At 37.4% G+C, this 20,535-nt stretch overlaps 1 protein-coding gene across 16 annotated transcripts in view; it reads left to right on the top strand.

Annotated features, from left to right (window-relative positions):
- Positions 1-1,207: 1,207 nt before the first annotated feature.
- add1 (adducin 1 (alpha)) overlaps positions 1,208-20,535 on the top strand; it is a 30,041-nt gene continuing 10,713 nt past the window's right edge. For 14 of the 16 annotated variants that reach the window (XR_002922230.2, XR_002922229.2, XR_004948776.1 and 11 more), the window contains exons 1-12: positions 1,208-1,363; positions 8,451-8,659; positions 8,734-8,896; positions 8,975-9,126; positions 10,131-10,211; positions 10,294-10,443; positions 10,515-10,658; positions 10,734-10,832; positions 10,953-11,126; positions 12,798-13,130; positions 17,106-17,201; positions 17,305-17,397. Coding sequence is in view for 12 of the 16 variants with exons in the window: in XM_024299309.2 (XP_024155077.1) it covers positions 8,465-8,659; positions 8,734-8,896; positions 8,975-9,126; positions 10,131-10,211; positions 10,294-10,443; positions 10,515-10,658; positions 10,734-10,832; positions 10,953-11,126; positions 12,798-13,130; positions 17,106-17,201; positions 17,305-17,397 (1,680 nt within the window). In the remaining 4 variants the exon portion in view is untranslated. The remainder of the gene's footprint in view (positions 1,364-8,450; positions 8,660-8,733; positions 8,897-8,974; positions 9,127-10,130; positions 10,212-10,293; positions 10,444-10,514; positions 10,659-10,733; positions 10,833-10,952; positions 11,127-12,797; positions 13,131-17,105; positions 17,202-17,304; positions 17,398-20,535) is intronic. The other 2 variants (XM_024299302.2, XM_024299314.2) reach the window with 1 other exon arrangement.

Raw genomic sequence — 20,535 nt, 5'->3', positions numbered from 1 at the left:
CAATTTAAGTGTGGGTGTACTTATTTTTCTGAGTCACAAAAATGTTGGAGACATTGCCATCTAGTGGTAAACACTGAGAACTTAAAAATAGTGGAGCTATTGCAGTTGTGCAGAGAATTGCACCTGCTTTTGCTCTATCTGTCATGGTTACATAATAAATGTGTCTGTGCCTCTGCAACACACTTTTAAATAGCTCTGCAGGTACTTTGTTTGAAAAATGAAGCCACAGCAAAAAAAGATAATTATGTGCACAAAAATAGTACATAATATTTTATGCATGTTTGCAAACTCTCTGCAGTTCATCTTGGGATATATTTAGTTTTGTGTTTAATTAAGAGGACTTTTGTTGTTTTTTTTTCCACATACTTAAGTCTTGTAAATCATGTAAATATGACCCTGGTTGAAAAACAGTTGCAAGCTTGAAGAAGAAAATTAATAAAGGCGAAATTATGACTTTGTAAGAACAAAAAACATAATAGCTTGAATCTACATTATTTTTAAAGTTGTGTTTATCTTAAAACAATTAAGTAAAGTGTATTTACACAGCTGAATACTGTGACTTTCTGATTGTAAAAGAGCATTCAGAGGTTCTGAATAGGAACACAAAGGAATTCACCATTCTATAAAAGACTGGCAGCCATGATTCATATTTTTTTATTTTATTTTAAATAATTGTAGAAAGGTACATAAAGCTAACAAATTTTCTTTGAATGATCATGATTTAGGGCAGCATTGTGGCACAGTGGTGAGCCAATATATGGATTTATAGAGTGTAAATATTGGTTAGATTACACTTTAAATTAATATTTATATTTCAGAATGGTATAAGAATATAAAGTAAGGTAAGGCTGTTAAGTAATTGTAGGGACACACTTACCCCATTTGACAGCCACTAATCCATAGCAATGCAACATTTATTTGCAAAATAATTTAGCATATCAAAATCAATGCCCCACGGCGTTATTATGTGCAAACATGTACTAAAAATGAACATTTTATTTATGAAATAAATTAAAAACAGATTAGAGAGTAATAACGAGTAACAATGGTTTACTTATCAAGTGTTTTTGTATTTTTGTTTGGTATGAAAGTTAAAAAAAATTATACTCCCTCAACTATGGCGATGGTTGGTTTATTTGTCCAATCGCTTGATCCGTAGTTATCACGTGGTCTGTTTTAACCAATGGGAGGCCGCAGATTAGCCCTTGCCGCACCCAAGTGGGATGATGGTGAATGGGCGGGGGCAAGGACAAGCGCAGAGAGATAAAACTCTGAAATCAGCAGGGCAGCGGATAAAAACAGTGCAAACCACAGGCTACCCGTCGATCTGCTTTGCTTTCATTCCACCGCAGCTATAACGAGGGTAAGCTTTCAGGAAATTTACACACATTGCAGCAACGCAACACTATTAAAATTTAGTGTAGCTCCAATATGAATGTATTTTTTTGCGTGTTTGTGTCGTAGCCTGTGTCGTTCTGTGGGAAGCTGTTTGGCTAGCAGAGAGCGGGGGAGTATGGACGCAGGCTCTTTCCCTCCCACCAAAAACAATTGTTTGGGTGGTGTGTTTTTATGAAAAACAATTTGGCTTCAGACACTTAAAGCCCCGGAAAGGCGAGCAAAGCCGCCGCACACTTTTACTGGCGTTAGCCTGCTACCTGGGCAGGCCTGTTGTGGTTCTACTTTCCCATCAGCCCCCACTCTCTGTAGTTGTTTCGGTGTGGACTCTAGGGGTTCAACTTGGGTGTGTTTAGAGGGGGTTTGGCGATGGAGCACGAGCCAGATTGACCAGAAATAGTGAGCAAACATGAACTAAATGTGATGTAAAGTTGTAGAATTCATAACTGTTAATAACACCACCATGACTGCATCACTAAATGTCCTTGATTTAATCCATACACGTTTGTCTGAATGGGACCTTTAGCACGTCACTACTTCTTTGGGTTGTTGTTGTTTACTTTGTAAGCTTTCAAAAACGAAAATAATGTATACTTTGATTTTAATTGCAGATTTTGATCATTCTTAAATAGTTGTCTTTTATATTTTTCTCCATCCTTCTGCTTTGATGCCCTTAAATAAAATATTTACTTTAAGTCCCATCTGAACTCCATTTTTATTTATTGTAAAAGTGTTCCTAGTGGTCTTTTAATTGTGTTTATGCAGTTTTTAGCCAAAATAAAAAAAGCCTTAGTCATTTTGACTGTCAGTGTGGAAGTAAGCTTCAGCTGATATCCCATCATCCCACTAATTTACAGCCTCTCACAACCTCAAGCTAACATTAGCAGTGCAACAAAAATGCAGAGGAATATTAAAAGTATCCAGCCATACAGTTTGGAACCAGTTGGCAGGGTTATGTCCATTTATCTTCAAGTGGATTCATCAGATCAATTTAATCAGATTTGATTGCTGCATCACGACTGAAATTTGACATTTTTTATCCTGCTCATGATTCACCAGGATTCAGGATTTGAATAAAGAAATAACTCAGAAATGCAATTTTAAGCTTAAACTCTTACACATGCACCCTCCATTATGATAAAATGCTACAGGAACATGTTAGAAACACCAAAAACACAATTTTCATTGGAGTCTGTCTCTAACAATGGAAACTCCCTAAAATGAGAAATTATGAGTGATGTTCCAAAGCAGATGGAGCTCAGATCTGGCAATCTAAGCTCATTTTGGCATCCTTGAATACACACTATAGTATGCTACAGCATGCAGGCACTGTTGATACAAAGCTCTGTGTTTGTTTAGCGCCCACTCCCCATACTCCCACACCCTCAACTGCAGAACCGCTAATAATAATGTGTTCCTCATTTCAGTTTCCTCTTTACTCTCTCACATTCTCTTTTCATCTTTTGGGTAACTCATCATTTTGAAAGTAGGCTGGGTTAGTCCTTTTGAGGAAGGTCAAAGATGGGACAGAAGTGGAGAGTGACTTATTCAATACCAAAGGAGTCCCTTCATTTTATTTTATATTACTTCTGTTGTTAGGTTTGGTCAGAAACATCACAGATCTGGATAAGATGGGACTGAATGAATTCTCAGACGATGTTGACTGCACATGGGGAAAATGTGTTTGTTTCAGCCAGCAATCTAAACACCATCTGACGTGACATGTGACAGTGAAATAAACCAGTCTGCACTGGCGCAATACCCTCCCAGCTGGCTGGAGAAAGACGTTAAAGTCCTTTTTAAATACAACCTTCTCTTTTTTTCCTCTTCAATCTGTTGATTTATTCTATTTGCAACTAAAACAGCTGAAAAAATTAGAAGTGGGAAAATGTTTAGATATAAAAAATGCTGTTGAATAGGTGAGGTTTTTGTATTATTATTATTATTATTATTTTTGATGAAATATATTTATAGTGATTTTAAGATGCAGTGTTTATGTCCCTTTCAATACTTCAGTGGATCTTTTTTTCCTCTTGTTGTGACTAAAGAACCAGCACTCAAATTGATGAACTAACACAACTGTGTAGCTTAATGTAGTGTAAATATTTTAAATTATTTAGCAGCTTTCTGATGATGGAAACAACCTTATCAGTTTGTGCATTTTAACTTCTATGCGGAAGCAAACGTTTCATGTTTAAATCTAATGGAAATTTTGCTTACATTTTCTGCAAGGCTTTTTACTTTTAGTCACAATTTATGTTTTTTTTTCCTATAATTTGATGAGAATATCAGTTGACTGTAATAAAAAGGGATTTGATTTTTTTTAAATAAATGTGGGCAATTAAAGAAAATAATGGGAAATTTTAGTCTTTTATTTATTTCAATCAAAAGTCGTCTATAATAAAACGGTTCAAGGTGATTGAGAAAAGAATGTGAATTTATATTTTTGTGTCCGTAAGATGAGACGTTATTACAAATTTCAATCCCCGCGACCCAGATAAGCAGAATAAAATGAATGCATTGATGTTGAGCTTCACCTCATGCATTTGTCTTAGTCAATATGCAATGCAGGAAGTATTGGAGCTGTCTGTTAAACCTACACAGCATTTGGGTGCTTTAAAATAGTATTTCACATTAGTGCTCTGCATTCTCAAGTGTTTAAAAGGTGCATTAGGATCCTATGATGCCCTTTGCCCTTTTCATTATTTAAAAGGTAGAACGGGATGAAGTGCCGTGTGAGTTTGACAATGGGAGATCTTCTTGGTCGATAATGGTAGAATTTCATGCAGCCCCGGATATAACTGGCCTTAAAGATCCAATAAAAATCATGTTCTTGGCATGTTCTTGTAGCATTTTGGAGGAAACATAAAAAATAATTTGGGATTAATGCTGCATTTTTTAGTATTTCCTTTTTCAAATCGTGTTGGATCAGGAGGAAATGGAAAAACGCATATCTGTGTGTAAGTAGACATTTAGGGGAACAATTAATTGAAGTTGAGGCCATGTTGAGATAAGCACAGACTGATATCGTAATAAATGTTCAATTATCTATGTTGTGGTTTGAAATCAGAGAAAATCTGTTGATCTTTTGCAACATCCTGCACGTTAAAACTGCAGATCTGCCTCTTAAGATGTATATTTATTAGTTTTTTCTGTGTAACAACTGCAAAGTGTAGTCCCAAAAAGAAATAAGTATATGTTATTCAGTTTGTTTTATTTTTTTGGACTTTTAAAGCAACTTGCATCAGTTAGTGATTCGTGAGCTAAAGCTTTATTTTGTGAAATACGGGAGTTTTTGTTACTTATTGTCATTTTTCACAGGTTTTAATTTGGTTTTAGCTGGAAGGGGGGCTGTTTTGTGTCAATGACTGACTTGCAGTGTGATGTCAGCCTGCAGCCGTTCTTACATAACAGCTCTTGATGGTTTTCATATGTTTCCATGGTAACGTATCTTGTTTCTATAGCAACTACAGTCCACTGGAGTGAAGACCTGACAGGTCTGATGAAATTTGTTACATAGAGAAGAGAGATGTTTCAGGAAAAAAGACTAACTGTACATATGCAACTTTCTGTCTCTGTTTTTAGTTTTTTTCTTTTTTTTTGTCGTTTGTGAAGTTTTTATTGACGTTCTTGCTTGCAGCTGGACTGAATCAGTAAACATTTGTGTAAAATGCAACCTTTTAGTAGATTTTTGTTTAGGCAAAACCTCAAAAGAAATGGAAAAGTGTTTTTTTTTTGCATGTTTTTGCTGTTTCATGTGACCATGGAAACGCCCTCTAGCCTGGTCCGGTTCAAGCTGTACATGAGTGCAGCTGCTGGTGGTGCTGATTCAGCATTCTGATGGATGTCAGAATGAATACGTTCTTCTGTCTAAACAGAGGAGGTCAACAGGAAGGACTGTTTCAGCTACATGGGATTTTTTTTTTCTGTCACTTGAGACTATTATTCTTGGATTCTGCTTCACCTTATCTCAAAAAATAGGAAAAGGAAAGAGGAAACACAGGTTTAGGATCAAATGTGACTTAGATATTTTGGTGAAGTAAACAGGATCTGACAAGCAATCTGAACACATTAGGGTCCTCCTGTACACCGAAATGACATGAGTCTGACTGAAAGCAACAGCAGACATTGTAGCATTGGCAAAATATGGTTTCTCTTGGCAAAAGTCCTAATAAAATGACATGTTTGATTGTAAGAGAAGACATTGTTCTTCTGGTAGCTTTAGGAATTATCAGCTTATTGCATTTGTATTTATCACCATTTTCCTTTTGGTAAAACTATTATTCTAAGAAGATGCCCACTGATGGGACGTGTGTGGCTAAATTTACTTTCAAAAGTTAAATTTTTACCTTTTGTAGTGGTTTTATCAGCAAAAGCGAGATGTTTTCAGATACAGACTTGTAGAAGTGACTTTCCTGTTGACGCGTCCTGAGGAGACGATTGGTTTAGCTTCTGCATGATACACTTCTGTCTTATCAATACACTGCAGCCCATTCCGTTGTTTGCGTGTTTATTTCTTTTTACAAAAACAGTGGGAATAAATACATTTTGCTTTGTGTGATTTAAAAAAAACCGATTTATATATATTTTTTAAAAAGGATAGAAAAAGTGACAACAAAGTTGACAGTAGCAACAAAATGGCGTCCAAATGACAAAAAAAAAATAGCAGAAGTGTGTTTTGCTAAGTAACAATTAAATAATTAGGTGATTCATAAACAATTAAATAATTCTGAAAAAGAAAAAAGTTAGCTATTCTGATCCTACTGGGATTTTTATTCTTTTATATTTAGTGCTGCTTCAGTTGGCTGTTCGTTAGCATTCTTAAGTTCAGAGTTTTTATTGTTTTTGTTATTTTCAATCAATTTTCTTGAAAAGCAGTATTCCTTTTTGGTGCTGCTACAGCCTGTCCCGGCTACTGTTGGGCGAAAGTGGGGTACACGTTGAACAGGTCCAGAGGGCGGACCGAGTACTGTTTGTTATGGGAGGACGGCCGGCGGATCCCCCCCTCCTCTTTCTCGAGCGTTTATCTGGCTTTTTTTTAATTCGACAAAGCTATTGTGTCTGGATATTTGCCCACTTTGGGATCAGTAACATTCTAAAAATTTCAAATTTTTCTTAATTTAATAAATAAGCCTCAACCGGCATTCTCACTTTGCTGTATCGATGTAAATGGCTGTGAACCAGATTTTTGACAGGAAGTTAACAAGGAAAAGTCATAAAACACGTTAAACACAAAACCAATTACTTTATTCATTTTTCTTTTTCAAGATTGTGCACTAAATATTAATTTGTGCACAACTTGTCTTAATAAATACATTTCTATTTGACAGATGTCTTACATTTGCTGTAATTTACATATGTAGTTCAATAACCAGGTTGCCTTAATCTCTCTAGTAAACTGGATTGTTTTCATGCTCTGTGGTTTCTGTAATCAAAATAGCACAATATTATCTGATTTCTGCCAGGCAGTGTGTTTACAAGTTCTTATTTGCACAGCTGTACCAGGCTCCCACACCTCCACTTCCTCACAGGAACACCAGGAGACCTTTGGTCCAGCTGCTTTCCTCCTTTGATGTGGTAATGTCCTCCTGGAGAAACTTGAATTAGAGATAATTTTTCCTTCTTAAATCAGATTTCTGGCTCTAAAATTCTACATTTTACTTAATTGTTGATAGTAATCTGATTACATAACTGTGGATCAACCTAGCTCTTGTTTAAACCTGCATTTTCAAAGATACAAGCAGCTCTTAATCATTATAATCTGCTTCTGAGATTCTTCTGGGAGAATAATCTCCTCTATAACCCAAATTCTTGTCCAGATTCACAGAGTTTTGCTCTGCCTCAAATTTTATTTGTCACTGTGAACAGTGGTGTCACATGAGGTTCTCCGGGTGTTTATTTCTGCGGTTTATCAGCCATCCGCTCCCTGGAAAAATCACTGAGCTGAGCCGGCAGTGTGGGTTGTTCTGGATCATCACATGGATGTGAACATCAAATCTGGCCTGGTGTTTAAAGCAAAGCTGTCTGTCCGTGTCGGCTACTGTCTGATGCCGATGAAAGCAGACTCTTGGTGTTAACAGCTGTATTTTTCAGTACTGTTGCATTACAAATTAGCTTTTTTTCCCTTAATCTATTTGATGTTACTGAAGTAGAGCAACTCAAACAGCATATAGACAAAAAAAATATTTTCCAGCTTGTTTAGTTGTTGTGGACACTCTGAACAGGAATAAAAGCTGACAGGAACCCTGTCGGCAGCTCGCTGTGAAACTGGATGCCCAGAGTTCAGGCTGCAGTTGTCATGGAGGCTTTGACTGAACATTTGTATCGATGTGAACTAATGGGCTGCATTCTTCCGCCAGTGCTCGACCTGCATTCCTGCATGTACATTAATCAGTGTGAGTTCAGAGTCAGAGGCTGGTTTCTGTGATTTGATCAAACACAGAAGCATAACATGGAAATGGATCTCCAGATTGGAAAAAAAATAGTTATTTAATTTGACAGTTAAAAAGATAATATAGCTACTTTATGATACCCTTTTGGGATTTGCATAAATGATTTGTAATTATTTTAGCTTTTGCTCCCTTCTTTTGCAAAGATTCAACAGTCAAGCTGATTTGTGATGCCAGAAAATAAGCCAAAAATCGATTAGCTCGGGAGGAGCAGCCCCATGACTGTCAGGAAGTAGTGGATTATCTGCTTTTCTGGTTTCCTCAGTGGGTATTTAAAGACCCGCTCTGATGAAAATTGTGTATTTTAACTTGCTCTTGTGGAATTTGACTGATGCTGAAAACAGTTTTTTTTTCTTTTTTTACATTTTGCTTAAAAATGGCATAATCATAATTTGAATATCAATGAGAACGCTTTTACAATAGATCAAAAGATGATTGGAGTGAATCTTTAAACTATTTATAGTTAAAATGAAAACTCCATCATTAAATACCTTCACTCCTATGGAAATTTGCCAAATCCTCACATTGATGTCATTTTCTGTGTGATGGAGCGGCAGGTTTCTGTTTTTTTTCCATGTGGATCAATAAAGGTTGATTGTATTTTAGGAGGTCAGCCCAGGATGAACGGAGAGTCAGGTCCCGGGGTGGTGACGGCTCCCCCTCCCACCACAGCCCCGCACAAGGAGCGGTACTTCGACCGGGTGGATGAGAGCAGTCCGGAGTACCAGAGGGAGAGAAACATGGCGCCCGACCTGCGGCAAGACTTCAACATGATGGAGCAGAAGAAGAGAGTCTCCATGATCCTTCAGAGTCCGGTTCGTGGACCTTTTCTCTCTGATATCGTACAACGTAAAGTCACTCCCTTAATTGAACGTTTGCATCTTTACAGGCGTTTTGTGAAGAGCTGGAGACGATGATCCAGGATCAACTCAAGAAGGGGAAGACCCCGACAAGCTTGCTGGCTCTGCAGCAGATCGCAGACTTCATGACCACCAGCATGCCCTCCATGTACCCTGCTGCCCCACAGGGAGGCATGGCAGCGCTCAACATGAGTAAGCACATATGAGAATGGTTTGATTATTTTTTGTGATGACTTCTGCTAACCTTTATGACCCCGTGTCTCCTCTCAGGTTTGGGGATGGTGACTCCAGTCAATGACCTTCGTGGCTCAGACTCCATCTCTTATGAAAAAGGCGAGAAGCTGCAGCGGTGCAAGCTGGCGGCCTTTTATCGACTCGCCGACCTGTTTGGCTGGTCTGAGCTCATCTACAACCACCTCACCGTAAGACTCTGACTCCTTTAAGCATTTCTGGAACACATTGAGGTTTTTTAGTATATTATAATGTTAAAATTTGGTGACTTTTAAAAATAAATTTGAACTTGTTTAGTGAGGCTTCCTTACAGTCGATGTGGAAAAGGTTACTTTTTTTGTTTTTACTTAAATCAGGAGTCCCCATCCTCCGGGCCACAGACAGAAATAAAAAAAATGCATATGCTAACTTCAGGGTTACTATTATATTTAGAAAGTGTGAGTTGTACCACAGTTGTGGCATTTTAATTTGCTTAAAAGTTGGACTCCTCTGAAGTAGTGTCGCTTTGTCAGCCTCCACTTTAACATTAAAGAAAAGATCATCACAAAGACGGAAGTTGCTGATTTATGTAAAGTTGTAAAAGGAACATTTTTAAGAATTTTCCTACAGCAAAGCTGAATTAGGCAGGCATCTGTTAGAAACTTTAGCACAGAAAATGTTCATGTGTGTTAAAAAAGAAATACACAATGAATCTGGATTTATGTAAAAACATAAAAAAAACTATTTTTGCCCTTAGAAGATCTGAGGCTGGGTTGAATAATTGGTGTTAAAATGGTATTCTATAAAAAAAAGTTGGTCTTATTGAGTTTTACAAATCAGAAACAACTATTACAAAAACGTCCTTTTCTGGTGTTTATTTTTATTTTTATTTTAAATAAATTTCTTTTAGTTGCATTTTATTTTGAAAAATAGGGCTATCAGAAACAGGAAGCTTAAAAATATTGAACGCCAACTTCGCCGGTAAAATATTGTCCGACATTAAACCGGTTAGCTGCGTTAAAAACGTTGGGGACCATTGATTTTAAAGTACTTAGCTGACCGGTCATTAAAACAAATGATGCTTTTAAACTGATGATTGTTTATGACTCAGAGATCATCTTCACTGCTAGGAGTCGGGCAGAGACAACGTTTGAGGAGAGGGAGTGTTTGATATATAAACTATAACCAGAAGACTTGATGTCTTATGCCGTTTCAGGTCCGAGTGAACTCTGATCAGGAGCGCTTCCTCATTGTCCCCTTTGGGCTCCTGTACAGTGAAGTCACTGCTTCCAGCCTGGTAAGCCTTTCTCTCAGGTCTCGATGCATTTAAAGCTCTTTTAAAAGTATAAGGTTACATCCTGTGTTTTGTTGCCCTCCAGGTGAAGATCAACCTCCAAGGTGAGATAGTGGACCGGGGGAGCACCAACCTCGGGGTCAACCAGGCTGGCTTTACTCTCCACTCAGCCATTTACGCGGCCCGGCCCGATGTGAAGTGTATCGTTCACATACACACAGCAGCAGGCGCTGCGGTAAAGAAGCTGTTTAACCAAAGACTACCACGATCTGTTTCATTGTGTTAACCTCTTATCTTTTGGTTTAGGTTTCAGCCATGAAATGTGGACTCCTGCCCATCTCACCTGAAGCTCTGTCCCTCGGTGAGGTGGCCTACCACGACTACCACGGTATACTGGTGGATGATGAAGAAACTGCTCTCATCCAGAAGAATATTGGGCCTAAGAGCAAGGTAGAAGCTCTGAATTGTAAAAAAAATAAATAAACAAGCGTAGACTCCAGATAAGAGTGTTTTTTGTTGTTTCAGGTGCTCATCCTGAGGAATCATGGTTTGGTGTCAGTCGGAGAAACGGTGGAAGAAGCTTTCCATTACATCCACAACCTGGTCACAGCCTGCGAGATCCAGGTAGAACCCTTTATGACCTGTGTGGTTTGTGATCCAGCTCAATCTAACCCTTTTATGTTTTCTTTGTTTTAAACTTTTTTTCCCCTCCATTTTAACACTAACCCATGCCATCGGTTCTAGGTGCGAACACTGGCCAGCGCTGGAGGGCCAGACAATCTGGTGATGCTGGACCCTGCCAAATATAAGTTGCGCCCAAATGTCCCTGAGCCGGCAAGTGATGGGTCCTCAACACATCCCAAGTGGCAAATTGGGGAGCAAGAGTTTGAGGCCCTCATGAGAATGCTCGATAACTTGGTAAGCAAATAGAAGGGAGGATTCAAATTAAGGATCGTGTCTTCTAAAAGGGCCCATACCACGCTTTTAAGTCTTTCAGATTAAACTAAAAATGTATGATCATATTGTACCTTTGGAACACTAAAAATGACATTATTTATGAAATATATGAGTTGTTTATGCAAACACTTTTTATATTTAGAAGTAAAACTACTTAATCTCTGAGGCTCTGAGACCTATTTCATGACGTGAAAGCGGTGAAATTAAAAAAAGGCAGACAGCACCAGAACATTTCAGGATTTATTGAAGTGATGACACAATGTATTATGTTCTGATTAGCACTAGCTGTGAATGTTTCAGTTCTCTTTGAATCATCATCAATCTCCGTATTAAAATCATTTTCATTTTAATGCCAATCATTTTCCCCAAGACACTCTACTTTTCTGTCTTTGCACAATAATTCATGTTCAAATCAGTTCTTCCAATTTGTCACTCGCGTACTGGTACCAATTGATGGTAGGGTTGGGACCACTAGTATCTCCAACCAGAGACACCGGGTGTCTGTGCTATTTGTGTTGTAAACCACTGTGAAAAAAAAATAAAAACGCTAACAAACGCTCATTTGATTTAGTTTTAGATTCCGCGCGGTGGCATACGCCAAAGAACATTCTAGTGAGGAATCTGCTCCACATTTGCACGTATGAGAGAATGTTGCAAACAAATGAGCGATATTGAGAAGAAGACTGCAGGAAAAAAATCAACAACACAAAGTGAAAAGAAAGTGAGCGATGGAATAGAAGAAGTGCTTTGAATGTGGATTATTGGCCAGATCCTACATGTTTGGAATAAACACAGGGGCTACTGTTGGAAGCTATATGTGTGCATACATGCATGCGGTGTGAACATAGCTTTAGACTTATGTTCTTCTCCACGCATCGGTTTGACTTTTTTTCCATCAATTTAGTCTTTTTCTCTTTGAGCACATTCCCACCAGCAGGTTTGATCTGCACCAGGGTTTGTCCGCTTACTTGATTTGGTGCAGGCCAAACAAGTGAACTTAGGTCTGCTTAGAGAGAACGGTCTTGGTTACCTTGTAAATAGAGAAACATTCTGTAGAAGGTAATTAATGTCTGTGTTTGTGCATCGTGTTTTCTTCAGTTTAAGTGGAATAAATGTGTTACTTTGGTTGTCAAATATAATAGATGTTTATATGACTTGTGATGAACTTTTACTCTCCAAAGATTTAATGGATTCCTTATGAAGACTATAAAAAGAGAAACTGAGGAGATGGTTCCTACATTAGTAGATGTACTGTAGCTGTATGTGGTCAAAGGTGATCTCTAAATGCATCGTAATGGATGCAGGTTTTTTTTGTGTGTTTAGTTGCACACATGTGGCATCATCACTCATTTATTGTGAAGTAAAAGCAACAGAAACACATGAAAATACAACATGGGATAAAAGATAGAAGTTTTATCTCCAGTGTTTACATTCTTTGAATTATCGTAATATTTAAACATTTTATGCAATTATTGTAATTCCAACGGATGAGAAAAGCAGTTTTGTGCTTATATGAAACATTTGCTGGTTTTAAATAACGGTTGAAAAATTATGATAGTTTGAATAATGTATATTATTTCCTGTCAGCTCCGGGACTAACCTCATGTATTCCCCCATCTCCTGTTGTTTCAGGGCTATAGGACGGGCTATCCTTACCGCTGCCCAGCTCTGAGGGACAAAGGTAAAAAGTTCAGTGACGGGGAGCTGGCCCACTCATACGGTGAGGACAGTGACTCAGGTGCACGCTCCCCACTGAAACACAGCTTCCAGCGCGGCCAGCGCGACAAGACTCGCTGGCTCAATGCCGGCGGCCGCCCCGATGAGCCCTACGAGGATGGGCCCGACGGCTGCAGCCCCAAGTCGAAGCCTAAGGTGTGGACGAACATAACACATGATCACGTCAAACCCTTGCTGCAGTCTCTCTCGTCCGGTGTCTGCGTGCCAAGCTGTATAACCAACTGCTTGGTCTGTGCCTACCTTATTGTTCATAGTATAGATTTTACTTGTCAATGAGCAGGTGGTCTGCATTCAGAGGAGCAGGAGACGGTCAGAACCATGAATCTGCCCATGACTGACTGAAATTATAACCAATGAGGTTCCACTTTTCCATTTTGGTCAGATATTTCCCATCTGGCTGATTGTTCCGCCTTCGCTTTCAGTCTCCTGATACTCGGTGATGCCGGGCCAGCTGCTCTGAGCATGCTCACTGCATGTGGAGTGGTGAAATGCTTTGTTGGTGTTGATGTTTTTCCCAGAGGAGCGAGCGGCAGGGGTGTGGCATGAGTGCTCTAATAGGCAGGTGAACGTGGCGAGACCAGGTGACACCGCTGCTGCTGACCACACCGCCCCTCCCCCACACACTATTTTCAAACATGTGCTTCCAAATGGAGGTTTAATTTAGACGAGTCCGACCAAAGAACGGATTTTTACCAGGAGTGCACGCCACATTGCTTTGTGGATTTGTCGGCCTTGACTTTAAAAGGAGAAAGGTAGCATGTTGAAAATAAGATCTTTAATTATAGAATACTATATTTTATTTAAGTCCCACTCTGATCATCTTTTGATTTGTTGTCAAAACGTTCCCAGTGATCTTTTTATAATAAATAAAAAAGTAAACTGTTTTTTTCTTTAACATAGTTTCTGCAGAGCTGCAGTAGTTCATCAGAAATTCAATTGAGTTGTAGACAAAGAAACTCCGCCCCCATTTTTCATCTTTATTTTTAAGAGCTCTCTGTTTACGCTCTCTTGCTAGCTCATAACCTAAGATTAACATTGCAACAGAAATGGCGAGCAATATTACAGGGCTGTAAAGAATTTCAAGAGTATTCGGATACTCACAATCTGCTCCCAAAAATCCGAGGATGAATATTTGCGACGTCCAACATCACTGGTTTGAGATTTTTGTTAACATGCTAAGGTTTAGTAACAAATAATTCTGGAATAAATTAAAGTGACATAAATACAAGTCCTGAAAAACTAATTTAACTTACGACTGGAGCTTTAGCGTTTACATTATTTTGATTATGGTAACTTCCTCAACAGTTGACACAAATAACATGACTCCAGCCGTGATCCAGTCGTACACTTTTATGCTAGCTCAGAAGAGAAAAACAAAGACGTTCATGGATCTATTTGTCTGCAAATAGATGCATCAAAATAGAGCGGAGAAGGGAGAATAGTGCTTGTCGTTGCAGGTTTTATGTCCAAGATGTAAGCTTTTATTTAACAGCATTTTTTTCTTCTACTGATTTCCAAAAAAAGGAATATAAAAATACTCAGAAATGCAGCTTTAAGATTCATATTTTTTTAATATATATATATGTTCTTTTATTATGAAAAAATACGACAAGAACACATTAAAAAACATAATTTTCATCAGAGTGGGACTTTAAAGATGAAAGCTAATGCAAATGCTAAGATGTTTTTACTAGAAAACGTATTGTTTTCTTAATTTTATTTTGAAAATCAGTCGGGTTTGCATGTGTGGTCTTGTTTAACAACAGCAAAAAAAAAGAAAATGGAAAAAAGAAAACGTGAATTTTTTTAATGAACTATCTCCTGTTGGGAAAGTAGGACATGTTGTGTTGTGAGACTCTCTCTCAGTGAGTATATTGTGTTCACACCTTCATCTCATCCTCGACTAAACCAGTTTCCATGCAGTTTTCCTTCGCTCATCCGGCCTTTGGTTTGGCAGCTAATAACCCGAGCTGGGATCAAACAATCGAGCAAAGTCATGAGCTTCTTTCACTGTGATGCTAACTTTAAAAAAAGAATAGAAACAAATGCATGAAGAATTCTCTTCACCTGCTGCTTCTTTCACTTTGGAGCATCAGATGGATGCAGATTTTTATTTATTATCCTTCCATCATGCTGAGCATTACCAGGTTTAAAAACACTCCGGTTGTCAGGATAAAATCTTTCATTTTTTTATGTCTGTTGTTCCATTCTGGGTGAGTGTTTTCGGGGTGTTTTCTCTCTTATCTCTGTTGTTGTTGTTGTATCAGCCTGGAAAATGACTTTGGTGATGCCAGCTCACCCCTCACTGCCACCCTCCGCTTCGTAAGCCAGCCTCATCGCTTCTGTCGGCCATTTTTCACTCCGCTCCTCACCCCCCTTCCTTTTTTAACACTTTTATTTCCCTCCTGAAATTGTTCTGTTAGGTTTTCACTGTTTTTAGTTCAAATTTTGTATGTAGTTTTAAGTGTAAAACTGTGTGTTTATTAACTAAACTTTTTTTTCTTTTCATTTTTTCACTTATTTTTTTTAGGGACAACACAGACAGAAATACTCCATTCAATATTTATATTTATTTTTGCTGCTGATTTACATAAACCTTTTAGACTTTTTAGTCACAAAGGGAACTTTTTTTTAATTTGGTTCTCAGATTTGGTTTTTTAAGACATTTATTTTTCTTTTAAAAGAAATGAGAATTCTGTGGAGGTGGAAATATACATAAAAAAAACAATGTAGCTAAACAAATGTAAGGAGGGATCAAAACTCAACTACAGAATAATTTTTACCTTGTTTTATTATTTTTTTCAATACAAAATCTTTATCAAACTAAAAAGTATTATTATAAATAAAAAATAAAAAAAGTGTTTATATAGTATTCTCCCGGTTATTTGTGTTTCTATAGTCACAGTTTCATGTATTGGAAGATTTTTTTTCCAGTCATTAGACTTTTCCGGTTTGTCACAAAAACTCTAACAGCTTAAGACGCTTGTATGAAATGTTTGCGTTTGAAGGTGGTTCTGCTCTGCTGAGGTGCATCGTAGCCCCCTCCGCGAAATGTCATCAACTGTCTTAGAAGCGATCAAAAAAAAAATCCTGAAGAAGACGATTCCAGAAGATAATTATTATCTGCCACAGGTGTTTATTGAAGAAGGAGGAAATGCACGCTCTGGATTTTAAGGCACAGAATGACACTCCTCATCTGCATAAAGTACACTGTGGTGCTGCATCTGTTTTACAGTCTTTTTTTTCTGTTCCGAATTAAAAAAAAACTCAATGATGGGAAATACTCTAATATTCTTTAATAAATGTTTTACAAAGTATGATCAGAGTATGGACAGACGTTCTTTGGCCGCGGGGGTTGGGGGTTCTCCATATTCGTGGATTTGGCATATCCGCGGTGCCTCTGGTCCCTAAACAAATAAAGGGAGAATACTGCAATAGAAATCCAGTTGGGCAAACCAGTTGGGATGAAATTCCAAAAGTATTAATATTTGTGTTTTAATATTTAAAAGCCTTTGCTTGTTATTTACAGATTTTCTTTAAATATGACAAAAATATTAGTTTGTACATCACAAGTTTAATGTATATCATTTATACTAGCATATAATATATATTTTAAAATAGCATTTTTATTAGGTTTGTTTTCAAAATTATACAAAGTTTGTGTTGTTATATGTTAATTTATTTTCTGAAAAGCTAAAAAAAAAAAAAATCTAAATTTGCTAAAAAAGATGATCAATTTTCACTTTTTTTTAGTTCTTTTTTGAAAAAATCTTCCTAGTTCTTCAAAGGGGGTTGCAGACTGCCCGGAGAGTTTTAAAAGTGATTTTAATGTGACTGTGTGTTCCTGCATTAAAGGCACACATTTATTTTAGAACTTTCAGTAGTTTAGTAATTTTTTTTAATGTATACATTTATGAATATCAACTGTATGGTGAGATTATACATCACTTTAAATACGTTTTTTTTTTCTTTTTTTCCTGAATGTGTCTCTTCATGGTTCGGTTCATTTTCACATCAGTTTGTTTTTCAGTCATTTTACTGTCATTTTCATTTCTGCATGATAACTGTAAAGCCTGCCCTGGATTATGTTTTTTTTTATTGTTTTTGTGCTTGTGTTGTCATAATGACTCTTAAGTTTATTTTTAGTTTTTTTTTCTTTCGGTTCCTAAATGTGTATCTAAATGCGTAACTTGATGTTTACAGTGGACAAAGGAGGACGGACTCCGCCAGGCTGCCGTAGCAAATCAGTTCATCCCTTTGAACACCAACCCAAAGGAAGTCCTGGAAATGAGGAATAAGGTACGGCTGCTTCTCTTTGGCTGTTTTAGCCGACGATGAAGTCGGTTACAGCTCATGTTTTCTGTTATCTGGACGTTCTTTATGTTTATAATCCTGTTTATAGATCCGGGAGCAGAACCTGCAGGACATAAAGACGGCGGGTCCCCAGAGTCAGGTTCTGTGTGCCGGCACTGTGGTGGAGCGAAGCTTCAACCAGGTCAGTGTGTGGACTGGATTCATTCCTCGCTGCTGCAGCTTCCCTGACCTGGACATGAAGGCGTGAATCACGCCGTCACCTCTGAATCCAGATTAAACTCGCTTTTGTTCAGTCCAGATCAGGAGTTGGCCTCAAAATGCTGCATGAACATTTTTTTTAATTTTTTTTACATTTGGCTGTTAATTCACAGCAACATCACTTAAATTGGCGTCCATAGAAACCAAACAGAATCCCTTCTTCTGTTTGACCTGCAGTGCACGTGCATCTTTCTCCCGTTCACATCATGTCAGATGAAACATCTCCAGGTGCAGAAATCATAAAAGCTGTCTCTAACTTAATGTTAGTTCAATGAGTTGCAACTAACTTGGTTTATATAAGCCTGATAAGGTTTAGCGCCCCCTGGTGTGGATAGCTTGCTTTTGCAGTGCATGCTGATGGTTAAAAAGCATGTCACTGCCATGGTTATGGCATCAAACCAGGATCAGCTTCAAATAAATGAAAAAATAGATTGTATATTTTTAAGACTTTTTGAAACAAAATACATATTTGTAAATTTGAGAACATTTTTAAACTGAAAAGCATATATGGTAACCTTAAAGAAATATTGAAAATTTAAAGAAAGAAAATGTAAATTTGAAAAAAATATATTTTTAAGTTAAGACACTGAAACTGTAAATAAAAAATATAAACTTAAAATTATTAGCAAATGTTTATTTGTGACAGCTGCTGTTTTGCTTATTCAAATTCGTTTCTGGTTAAAATTCTCTCGCAAGTCTTTGCGAAAAACTAGTCTGTATTGATGCTCATTAGATTAGCAAATATGGACCACAATGCAATGCGTTTCCATGATTTGTCATTTGAAAAATGTATTTACATTTATTTTTCATATATCATCCAAGTTTTTATCATCAGAACACAGTTAATTAATACGTAGTAAACATTTTAATTAGGTTTTTACTTTAGCAAGTAGGTGATGTCATATTTACTGTAAAAAAAAAAAAAAAAAGTGACCATGTGTCAGTCATGTCTCAGTAGCCAATGGGATCAAAGCCCCACCCCTCGCTTAAAATTAAGATTAACTCCAAAAACCTGCAGATTGAAAGCGAAGAAGAAAGGTACGACGGAGTATTAGGGCCACTTCATAAAGAAAAAAATATTTTTAAAATTACGACTTTAAATCTCGTAAATTTGGGAGAAAAAAGTCGTAACTGCTAAATTACGAGAATAGTCGTATATTTATGACTTTAAAAGTCATAGGCTAAATTTACGACTTTTAATCTCGTAAATCTATGAGATTAAAATTCGTAAATTTACGAGAAAAAAACTCGTAATATTATTATTATTATTATTTTGGGTGGCCCCAATACTCCGTCATAGAAAAGAAATGAAAAAGCAAAAAAATAAAAATACAAAACAGCAGCTGTTACCAAAAAAAAAAAGTTTTTTTTCCCTTCAGTAACTGTTAATGCAAGTTTTCACTATTTCTTTGATTTGAAAATATATATTTTAAAATTTAAGCTTTCCTTTTTTTTAATTTTCAATATTTCTTTAAAGTTTACAATGTGTGCTTTTAAGTTTAAAACTTTTTTTTAGTTTACCATTTGTTTTTTCAGTCATTTCAAGCTGATCCTGATTGTACCTTCTCAAACGGTGTCCGTGTGCATGCATCTGTGTGTGTTTGGGATCCAGAATGCAGAGGAGGAAAGTCTGCACGTTTAGCACCAGATTTACACTGGTCTGTCTGCGGTGCGTCTCCCTTGCGTTGCATGGGGAGTGGAGTCCGTCTCACAACCGTTAGTTAGTTTACACTGTCTCTGTTGTGTCTCCTTGCCACCCTCGCGGCTTCCGGAATAGTGGTTTGTCCTGCCACCCCCACATTAAGTAGTTTGTCGTGTTCTCTTTGCTCGTGGTCGTCTATGTGTTCAAAGCTGAACTTAAACTAGATATCATCTACGGTGTAATGGATCTTTTCTGCCCAAAGTTTCTTAAATTTCCATGTTCACAAAATCACTAAAACCGAGCAAAAGTGAACAATTTCAGTGCGTTTTACATTCAAACAAAACTAATCACAGTTTCCTTGTTTTTTGACGTAGCTCCCCTTTGTTTTTGCACATAACCGTGTCTGATCTACTGGAAATGAAAGATAACGAAGGATAAAATCATTGGAAACTGTCAGAAATGTATGCACGAGGAAGTGACCATTTGCACCTCTTTTCAAAAATATGCAAATATGTGCGATGCTGAACTTTTTTCTTGACTGCACTTATTTTGAAAGCTGAAAATACATGGCTTCGCTGTTCGATTTGGTAACCTTTAAAGTTACCCCTCAAAATACCCTGTAAACCAGCTTAATTTAGCTTTGGATGCAATAAAATTGCATTTTATTTTTCTGGGATCAGCGGGTGCTTCCTGTTTTTGACGCGAGGAGGGAGGGGAGTCAGTCCAGTTCTCACGTACAGTCTTTGAGAGGGTCAGACGTGATTGAGACAATCAAAACATTTTTTAATTGATTAATGAACATTCTATTTTTTTGTGTCAACACACCGCAGACGGACCGTGGAAATCAAAATATTCCAACTTTAGGATTAGTTTTAAGGTCACTTAGAATTCAAAAACTACAATTTTTACAACCGAGTCTATAGCTTCAGTTTTTGTTTTTTTATGTAGATTTAATAAAGTTCCCTCCTGTTTGAATTTTAACACTCTTTCCCCCTTTGTGTGCGAGAGCGTTTGTTGGTGAATGTGGCATTCACCGCCGCCTGACCGCTACCTTGACTGCTCGGTTGTGCCCCTCCCCCCCCCTCACTGGGTTTACTATTGCAGGATGCCCCTCTGTCTGACTGTACAGACACTATTGATGGCCTCCATGAGTCCCAGGGGTCCTATAGTCCCGCTAAATCATTTAGAAAGGTACTTCCTGCTTTAGTCACAAATACTTTGTATCTGTAGTGGTGAAAGGAAAAAGAATCAACCACCAAACGTAAAAAAGAAATGGATAAATAAATGCATTTACTACTTTTTCTATCTTCTGTTTCTTCCATTTGTTCTTTTATTGCTTTATTTGCAAAAAAACTGACATAAAAGGTAGAAATAAGTCGACACAACTATGTGGAAGTACAGAAATAAAGAAAAGTAGAA

Source organism: Oryzias melastigma, linkage group LG12 (assembly GCF_002922805.2).
Source record: "Oryzias melastigma strain HK-1 linkage group LG12, ASM292280v2, whole genome shotgun sequence".
Lineage (NCBI taxonomy): Eukaryota > Metazoa > Chordata > Actinopteri > Beloniformes > Adrianichthyidae > Oryzias > Oryzias melastigma.
The sequence above is the reverse complement of the archived record's forward strand: the minus strand, read 5'-3'. Positions and strand labels throughout refer to the sequence as shown.